The sequence below is a fragment of the Musa acuminata genome, chromosome BXJ2-5, assembly GCF_036884655.1.
Source record: "Musa acuminata AAA Group cultivar baxijiao chromosome BXJ2-5, Cavendish_Baxijiao_AAA, whole genome shotgun sequence".
NCBI classification, from domain to species: domain Eukaryota; kingdom Viridiplantae; phylum Streptophyta; class Magnoliopsida; order Zingiberales; family Musaceae; genus Musa; species Musa acuminata.
The window spans coordinates 12,032,082-12,042,340 of record NC_088342.1 but is presented as its reverse complement, the minus strand read 5'-3'; the positions used below and the strand labels follow the sequence as shown (position 1 = coordinate 12,042,340).

Genomic DNA, 10,259 nt, shown 5'->3' with positions numbered 1-10,259 from the left:
AACCTCGTTAAGTCTCGATGGTAGAATACCACATAATTTTTATTTATTTAATTTACTCTTGGTGGGTCAAATTTTAATGGTCTTTTTTTTTTCCATGAAAGAGTTTAGACGCAATCAAATCTTAAACATCAACACCTCAAGTTCAGGCAACATTGTTCAGCAAGTCAAAGGCATCATTCATCACCTGCAACACAAAAAGAGTTGTTGGAATTTTTCAAAGACCATACGAGACCCGATGAGAGATCAAAATTTCATGAGTCGGAGTCAAGAAAAATAAATAAATAAAGGGTTTGTGTCGTGTTCTTTTGTTATTTGTGTTTTGGCACCTATTCTATGCCGACGTAATTTGTTTGTAAGTTGATGGTCGAACTACGAAGACGCCTGTGAAGTTAAACGACTAACCTGACCTGATTCCTCAAATCTTACCAACCCACACTATATCGACGTCTTTCGAGAATTACAATCATCACGTGTTAGTGTTTAACATATATGAACATTTTTTCCTTTTTTTTTTTGTTTTCTTGCCTCCAATGCCACAATAAATATAATGTCACGTTTGTAGAAGAAGATTATACAACAACGACTATCCAAGTTAACATGTTGACATATATATATATATATATATATATATATATATATATATATATATATATATATATATATATATATATATATATATATATATATATATATATATATATATAATCATTAGTGATCAACAAAGTCGTCTCAAAGAAAACAATACGGGCAGCCAAGTGGGCACATCCACCAAACCGTAGTAAATAATTCTAATAAATCGGCCTAACGCCACGCGGAGGCGACTGTGATCGCCCGCCCCTTCCATCCGAATCCAAGACCGTGACCGCCGGTTTCTTCCCGGATGGTGAACCCATGGTCGGGTGCGACAGACGCGAGCCGAGCCTTAACCGGTTCGATCACGTCCCGTGCGAGCGGAACGGACTCGAACCCCGCCATTCGCATCCGCGCCCGCCACTTGCCGAAGACCTCGCACCGCTCGACCCGGTCCATCCCTTCCCTGGCCACGGAATTGACTGCCCGTCGAGCCAAACCGGCCTCGACGCGGGCCCTCTCGGCGCTGTCCCGGTTCACCGTCGCGTCGAGCGACTCCAGCAGGGCGCCGTAGTGGGCGCACGCCTCCGCGAAGCGGCCGGCGAAGGCGGCGGTGCTGGTGTTGATATCCTGCTCCACCAGCGCCACCACGCGCGGCCGGAGGGCGCGCACGCGACGGAGGAGCTCGTCGCGGGGGTTCGCGGGAGAGACGCTCTCGTCCGGGACACGAGAGAGCGCGAAGGCCAGGTTCACTGCCAGGGCTTCTCCGGGCTGGCACCCCACAGTCGACGCGTCTAGCTCCGCCGCCCGCCGATGGACGACGCTGAAGCGGACCTCCAGACCGGCCCGCTCGGCCAGCTTCTCGATCCGGTCGCCGACGGCCCTCAGGTTCCCGCTGCTGTTGGGGTTGGTGAAGGGGGAACTGGGGTCTGCGACGACGGTGATCCTAAGGGCGGGGGGACAGACGGCAGGCTGGAATCGGTGGCGTTCCGCGAGGACGTGGAGGAGGGCGGCGTACTGGCCGCCCTGGCCAAGACTGAAGTCAAGGATATGGATCATGGACTGGTCCTTGGTAGCCTCCAAAATCGCCAAATTGGCGGCGACGAGCCCGAGTTTGAAGCAAGGAGACAGTTTGTAGAGCATCTGCGCTGCCGCAAAGTGCTCCCCGCTGCAGAGTGCCGCAATCGGGAGAGAGGTACTCCCAGCCTGTGCCGGGTTCAGGCGAGCGAGGAGTGCGCCAACCATCATCGCGGTGAGCCGCTGCTCCGCGTCGCCTCGGGAGTTTGCGACACGGTTCAGGACAGCAAGGTTCGCGGTGGCCGTCTCGAGGTTACCGTCTGCAATGGCAGCGGCGGTGTCGAGAAGCATCTGCCTCGAAGAAGAAGCCGCTGCTACTGTCGCCGTGGATGTCGAGGGAGGAGAGCACGAGACAGAGGACGAGACGGTGGAGGAGGAGGAGCTGGTGGGCGAAGAAGACAACGGGGTCGGTACCGGCGCTTGCGGCGTGATGATCTGCTGCATCGCATCGCTCCACTCGGCGGTGGTCACGGCGGAGCTCGACGCGCTGACCTCGCCCTCTTCCTCCTCCTCTTCCTCGTCCAAGAGAAGCCGCTGCTCTAGCTCCTGGAGACGGTCTCGCATCCTCTCAACTCCCGTCCCGGCCGCCTGCGGCACAGAGGAGTGCTCCTGGGGCCGCGCGAGTCCCGACGCCGTCAAATTGGCCGAAACCGAGGAGGAGGAGCCCGAAGAGAGAACAACAGGGAGAAGAGGAGGAGACAGGTGGGAGGAAGCATGGGGGGCAAGAAGCGTCCTTTGCCTCACGGATCGGAGGAAGTGCGCGTGCTGCATCTGCATCTGCATCTGCTGCTGCTGCTGTCTCTCCATTTCCGTCAGCGACCGCTTCAGCAGGCCGCCACTTCCAGCTTCCGCTCGCGTCGGCATGGGGATCTGCACGCCGAAGCCGAGTTCACGCACGGGAAACCCAGACGCCATAGCCGAAGAGCCTCTCGAGCAAACACACACGGAGACAAAGGGGCAGACACAAATGAAGGAGAGAGAAATCTAAAAGGAGTGGTTTAATAGCGGCTCTCCTCTTGTCCTCCTCCCTCCGTGACAGCTTTCTTCTTCTCTTCCATCTCTCTAGTTAAAGAAAGAGAGAAAGAAGGCGACGACAGGTACGCCATTTTCTTGCCCGATTTATATATCATATTTATGCCGCCAGTTAGCCTCCCTTTCTGTATTGAAAGACACGGCTCCGCTTGCTAAGCAATGGTCAAAAAGCAAGAAAAGAAAGGCAGAGAGAAAGAGAGAGAGAGAGAGAGAGAGAGAGAGGTAAACTGGGCGACGCTGGCGAGGTATCAGCCACACGCGGGCCGAATGCTCTCCCGTCGCAAGCCGCCTTTTGTGGTAATTCCTAGTGATGCACGACATCGAACACTTTGGGTGCGTTTCCCCTACGACGTTACCACAACGACGATATTAGCTGCGGGCTTTCGACAGCTGTCTCGGGGTCGAATCACGTCGTGTGCGGGCGCAGCGCAGGGGGATCGGGTGGGACGGCGAACTAATACTGCAACTGTCGGTCACCCACACACGGCCACGCTTCATGTGGACCTACTAACCAGGATGCCGGTGTGGCCCACGTCGAGGGGCGAGTGAGGTAACGCCTCGTGGCTTGCACCGCGTCCTCTTTCTCTCTCTAACCCCCACGGGGGAAAGCAGTAGGCTCCTCGTGACACGTGTGCACCTTGAGACCAAGTAGCTGCGCTCGGGGAGAAGGAAGGTCGACGTTGATGGTTGCTGCAGGATTCGTGAATAAACATCTTGCGAACGTCAGCACAGCTGGTCTCGTCGGCTTTGCCCATCGTTGGCTGTCCCCTCCAACTTAAGAGAGAGAACGAGCGTCGAGACGGGTGACATCAATGCAGTGGAAGAAAAGACGATGAGTTAGCGACCATGACGCAACGCACCGCCGACGCTACTTGAAGTGTTCTCCGGAATTAGAGGCTCGTCGATATAGGATACATTGTAATCCGATACGTAAAAAATAATAATTATATATTTTCTTCTTAGGCAATCATTAACTAATTTAGGATGAAAAAATATCTGGCGATAGAATTAAAAAGACCGTACATGAAGAAGAGCACAGCACCTTCCTCTTCAATTAATATAGATTTATGCCGGTAAAAAATCACGAACACGTGATTACAGAGAACTAAAAATAGGAACATAATATTGGGGTTTGAGTCGTATCCCGAGGAGTCAAGTTATGATCTGCGTCAATCAGTCAATCATCATCTATCTTCTAAATGATCTCGAAGAAAGAAAGTATATCCATCAGCTAAAGCATTTGACTCGCCTCCTCATCCGATAAGAAAATGGGGTGTTATCTATATAGTGTGCCGACCAAACGAGATCAAACCCCCAATCTCGACTTGGACCTACGAAAAAGGGTTGGAAGGGACTCCACTAACCTTAAAACCCTCATAAGTGGTCAAATAGTAATCACTTTTTCCCTTACATAATCAAAAATAAATTGTAAAAAATTTACGAGTCGGAATAATATTAGCACGTCAACATTCCCTGATGAACACTATTATGTAGCACCACGAGTTAGATGTTAACTAAGAATGAAATATTTTCCACCATTACATGCAAGACATTCTTACTGGGTAAAGGGGAAGATAAAGCCCCACCTCGAGGGAGTCACAAGACAAACAAAGACACCCCGATGCGGGGTTAAACAGATGTTAATCGGGTCAAGGAACTTGCAAGTTGAACTCAATCGGAATAGAATATTTAACTCACGGGTGATCCAAAAGCAGTACACTCATCGTTGAATTACAAACGTGTAAGCTTTTCTTAAACTCTAAATCCCAAAGAACTTTTGGATTTATGATAACCATCTCCCATAATGAAGGAGAGGTCGGGACTTCTTCCACCCTTGGGCTGTCCAAAGACGAAGTATAGACTTCGACTATATGACGATAGATTGAGAGAAACTTGTACAAAAAATAAAAGACATCTCGACTTGAGGAGATGAAGCAAAATAATAAAATATTGATCTATTACTGAACTAATGTCGGGACTACGAGAGACTCAAACACCAACTCGCCCTTTAAGGAACTAGGACAAAACATAAAATATTTCTAAGGAGACTCTAAAGACTCGAATAGAGAAATGAATCTCCCTTTAAGATGAACATGGATTTATAGGAAAAAATTTAATCTCTTTTCTCCCATAATTGAAACAAGTGTCCCTTTAAGACACTTCCCAAGAGATGCTAATAAATTAAGGATTTGGAAAGGATTAGAGGATTCCAAAGCACTAGATAATGGACTCAAAACATATCAAACAAAATATTTAAAACATGTCAAATGGAGGCTTGAGAAGTGAAAAGAAATCTGCTATCAAATAGATGACTTGAGAAGTGAAAAAAAAAAATCTATCATGACAGAAAACATAAGACCAAATGCATCAAAATGTATAAATCGAGAAAACTCGCCCGCGTGAAAAAAAAAAAAATCCACCATAGCAAAGGTGGAAGATCAAATGCACTTAGAGACATATTAGTCAAAAAAATCGAAAAAAATCTACTATAATAGAAGTATAATGCAAAATGTGCCAACAATGTATTTTGTCAATTTTGTCCAAGTTTAGACATAATTGAATCTCTGATCACATAATTGAATCTCATGGTCAGGTTCCTGCTAGATCAAGTATGTATCCAAGGCAGACTCATCCCAGATAAAGTATGTATCCAGGGCAAACTCATCCTATTTCCAGTCGGTCGATGTTACCTTAGAAGAGGTTTCACAGGTGGAAAATCCCCATTTTAAATCTAAAATCTGGTCATCAATCATAACTTAAAGAAAAAAAAAAAAAGGAGATTATTGATATTGGCCAAAGAAAAAAGAACGAACTTATGGTGCTACAGTGCAATGATTCTGTCCAAAGAGGTGGCAGACTAGACGCATGGAAACTCCAAAGAGGTAACGGTTCAAAACTAGATACATATTCTCGCAAAACCGTAACAGATACTGTTTCACCGAGGTAACAAGCTAATAATTTCAGGATGACAGTAAGGACAAGCAGATGAATTTAGTTCCGACAACCATGGTCCCCGAAAGGTTAATGTTTACCACAAACCACTGGCATCACAGTGCAAGCCATGTCCTAGTCACAGTATATTTTGAGCAACATATCCTTTTGCAATAATGTTATTGCAAGCCAATCAGAATATATCCAGTATCCACTCTGGACACAGACTACCAGAAACAGTACAACCACTCGATGGCCTGAAGAGGCAGACACTACCACAAGGCCAAACTAGAGTAGTGGTGGATACTGTTTGGCTTGTTGCCGAACCCTTCTTTTATACTCCACTGGATCCTGCAAATTTCATATAAGAAAGACTTTTATCTGTTGGAAAAACAAAAAACAAAAAACAACCAGTTCAAATCAAGGTGTATAATATAAACCTGAATAAAGAGATGATAACCATCAGTCTGGGCAGGGTCAGCAGGATTTGGCTGATCAAGCAAGTCTTGAATCCCAACCAATATCTGTTTCACGGTAATGGCTGGTCTCCATCCCTGATATGTACAAGGTTTAAATAACCACCAAGTCCTAAGACCGAAAAGAAAATAATGGAAGCCTTGTCGGCCTGATTCAGTTCACTTACACTGTCTTCATTAAGAATTGATAGGCATACAGTTCCAGAAGGGTAAACGTTAGGATGGAAGAAACCTTGAGGAAACTTGCATTTTGGAGGTTTGCTAGGATAGTCCTCACTGAAATGGACAGTAAGAGGGAAATAACCACCTTCCCAATCAGTCTGCAATGTGACATGATCACATCACTTATTTTGTGCTCTATAACTTGGGAAAAAATAGGTAGAACTACCATGATCTCAACTAGAAGAATTATTACATCTTCAAAAGGAACTAGAAATCAGTACAACCAATATGTACACTGATGATATATGGGTGATCCAAATTGCATTATATTGCAGCACAAAGAAGTGATTTGTCATCCAAAATAAAGCTATGATTTTAGGGAAACCATGAAAAGTCACACTTATAACTAAGTAAATTGTATAAACAACTGTAGATTTGAGCATATGCAATTCTGAAAACAGATCAACAATGAATCTGATTTAACAAAACTTGAAGAAATATTAAACTTAATATTCTTGTCAACAGTGGAACAAACATATCTAATTCTTCTGGGAAAAAGTTTCAGCAGCTAATCAGTAATCTACCATTAAATTGTAATGGTCTCATTTCCAAGTACAAGGTTCTAAAGAAATTCAAAACAATACTCAACTTTGTGACAAAAATAAATAGTTGTCACATCTAAGTCGAATAAAATGGATATTGTGGGCAACTAGTTGCCAGTGAGTAAATGTTTATGACAACCAAAGACAAATAAAGCACTAAACAAGTTAAAACAAAGTAAAATTGGGTGTGAATCGAAGAAATAAGAAAGCCTTCCATTTCGTAGTACTAAGAAGTAATTCCAACTAAGACCCATAAGAATTAAAATTATCATTTATGCATGACAGAATAGTTTCTCCAAAAAGCGAATTCTGATTTTCCCCATCTAAACCATTCCTGCATCTTGCAATAATTCCAATAAGGAACTAGGAAAATGACGAACAAGATAGACCGGTAAGGTAGGCTCAATATATTACCCGACCTTAATATTCAGATTACGCACATTGCATAGCAGCATTAAGATGGTCGTCACATACATAATGCAGAAAAATACAGCAAATACCACTTAAAACAACTACACGAAATTGGATAAAACTCTAGGAGTTAAAAAAAGGGAAATAAGAAGAGTGATTAAAAAAATAACAAATAAAAGTAAGAAGAAAAGTTATAAGAGATAAATAGCCAAAAGGAGCCATCCGACCAGCTATAAGCATATATTTCAATAAGATAATCCATCAACATTTGTCTTTTTCAGGCCATGGCCCGACACTTAATGAATAAAAGCAAATAGATCGTAACACCTCAATTTGTCCCACATGTTAGATAAGACTAAGATTAGTTTATAAAGGTCTAATAGGTGTACTATCGTCAAATTCAACTTAAGCATTTTAAGCCAATGGTTTGGGCTCAACGAAAATGACGGACCACTTATCCCATCAGGTTGGGTCATGACAATTGGTATCGGACCTGACCTAGTGTTAGGGCATGGTGTGGGACTCGAGTAGGAAAGGACTACCCATAGATGGAGTAAGATGATTCGTCATGATGTGGAGCCACCACTGCGCTATGCTTCACATGCACTATTCTAGAGTTTGATCTAAGATATGCTAACCTAATTCTTGCTAAGTCATAGTTTACTTTTACAGGCAAGATGGGACTCCTCTAAAAAGAGGTGGGAAAGGCAGGCATAGGTCAGCATATGAATAGAGGAAAAGGGCAGAACAGCACACAACTGTTCTAATTATTAAGGTCAGGTTTTTTGTGCATGGGTGATGGATCCATACAGTTATCCAAGCCAAACACTCATATGTAATCATACTTGAATAAAGATCAGTCAAGGGGAAATCACAAGGCAATGACTTTCACAAATCTAACTGGATATTCATAGATAGAGATAGACCTGCTAGATGAGCAATAAAAATGAGTGCATTATATTTGCCCTACAGCACCCTTTCTTCCTGCTGAATAAGATAATCTTTATTGGATAATTTATAGTATGATTCTGAGTCCCTCTATGGACTCCTTATGTCAAGAAAGAGATTGCTAGAAATCAATTTTGGCCAAAATTTTACCCAATTTGATTCTTGAATGTAATCTAACGCAGGGAACAAACAACTTTTTCAAACAAGACCCCCCAAAATACCCAAGTTGCAGTCCAACTTGAATTCAGGTTGGAATTCATTTGACCTTTCATTCAACCACTAAAAACAATGATGAGAGAATCAAATATATGTTATAATTGAGTTTACAACTAAATTTCAAACTTAAGTCAGACTTGAATTAAACCTTACCACCACTGAACTTGATCTGAGCTCTTTAACCTTTACTGAGTTTGCAAAGAAAAGGCGAGATCAACTTTTATACAAAAATGTGATATATTCAAGAAACAATGAAGCCACTGCTTCAACCTATCAATCAAGGAGCAAAGTTGTAAGCATCTCAAGGAGGCCTTCACTTTGGCTATCTTAATGAAGTTCCATTAGAAGTAGCTGGGTTTTTCGATCATTTGCCATCACATTATTTTTCTTATTTAACCATCACCATGTAAAACACTAACCATCTCAGGAAACAACCTTCTAGATTCTTTTGTTTCTATCGAGGCTTCTTTTCAATTTGCCTGAGCAGGGCCCTTCAACCACAGAATTATCTAGGCAGTCTAAGAATCTCAATCCCCACATCTCATTTCTCCCTCTTCTTACATTTTCATGTTCTCAATTTAGCTAATATATGGGCCTCTCCTTTGTTTATCTTTCAAGCTCCCATTTAGCTTTAACCTCTAACTGGGAATGAGCTCAACAAAGACTCAAAAACATTCTTCACCAATTACCCATTTAAATGCAAACATTACAAAACAAGTTTCTCTAATTATGTATGCATCTTAAGTAAAATTGTTTTCTAAAAATTACAAAGCGCATGCCTTGGAATTAATCTTCATAGAAAGCAAATAATATTTAAAAAATTATCACCAACCTCTTAATATAGTAGTTCATGCAAGTGACCGACGACATGCCTCTGTTTATCACACACACAATCTCTCTCCCTCTCTATGTAACAGTATTCATCTTATGAGTGTAAGTAGATATGTAAACATATATGATGTAAGAATACCTCTTGATTGTTATTTCCTCCTCACATAAACCTGTGCAGTTTTTGGGTTTCCCTATGGTTGACCCTTTTCCCTCACTGAAAACACAACAATAAGAGCACCAGATCCCCCAAATCCGGGAAATCGACAAGGAAATACAAGGGAGATTGACGGAGAAACAGCTATATGTCAAACGAAAACGATGGAATTTCTAAAGAAGAGCCGAGATTAGAGAGGAAGAGACTTACCCCCTGCTTGCCGGGAATGGTACAGTGCCACGTCATGAGATTAACGGAGCCATCAGGCAGCGTCTCAGGTTTTGCCACGAAACCCTAGACGATCGGGGAAGAGAATGAAGATTAGGGTTCAGATCTGGGGCAGAGGAGGAAGAAGAAGAGGGCTACATACGTGGGGGTGGTTCTTGCGCCAGGCCTTGCGCTCCTCGGCGAGGCGGCCACGAGCGATGCCTCCGGACATGCTTCTGTTCGCAAAGCGCGCTCTCTCTCTCCCCTCTCTCAATCTCGCACTCCGTCGACCGCGAGGAAGACGATGACTGCGGAATATATCTTCCCTTCATTTTATTATTATTATTGACAACAAGTGTTTTTACAGGTGTAAAGTTGTAAAGGTCCCGAATAACGTATTTACCCCGACATATCTTATCATAAAAATATAGGACTAAAATCTCCGAAACTATATATTGGTTTTCGCTTTTTTCCAAAGAAGGCCCAATTTTTAAATCGAGAACGCCCACTTCCAACAACGCCCCCACCATTATTTTTCATCCTCTTTCCTTCCATGGTGGTTTTTTTTCTTTGGCCCGACTCGATAAATTAAGAACCGGTCCAATGAATTAAATAAAGCGAGATAATAATAAAAATTAAAAT

The 10,259-nt window shown here is 43.3% G+C and overlaps 2 protein-coding genes across 2 annotated transcripts; both read right to left on the bottom strand.

Annotated features, from left to right (window-relative positions):
- Nucleotides 1-729: 729 nt before the first annotated feature.
- On the bottom strand, nt 730-2,785 carry LOC103973160 (scarecrow-like protein 8). Its single transcript, XM_009387652.3, has one exon. It carries the CDS (start codon nt 2,560-2,562, stop codon nt 802-804), a length of 1,761 nt encoding a protein of 586 aa, XP_009385927.2. The 5' UTR covers nt 2,563-2,785; the 3' UTR covers nt 730-801.
- A 2,777-nt stretch (nt 2,786-5,562) lies between these two features.
- On the bottom strand, nt 5,563-9,940 carry LOC103973159 (SUMO-conjugating enzyme SCE1). The gene is made up of 5 exons (XM_009387651.3): nt 9,781-9,940; nt 9,621-9,704; nt 6,254-6,406; nt 6,051-6,164; nt 5,563-5,961 (listed from the first exon to the last, which is right to left on the bottom strand). Exons 1-5 carry the CDS (start codon nt 9,847-9,849, stop codon nt 5,899-5,901), a joined length of 483 nt encoding a protein of 160 aa, XP_009385926.1. The 5' UTR covers nt 9,850-9,940; the 3' UTR covers nt 5,563-5,898.
- Nucleotides 9,941-10,259: the final 319 nt, after the last annotated feature.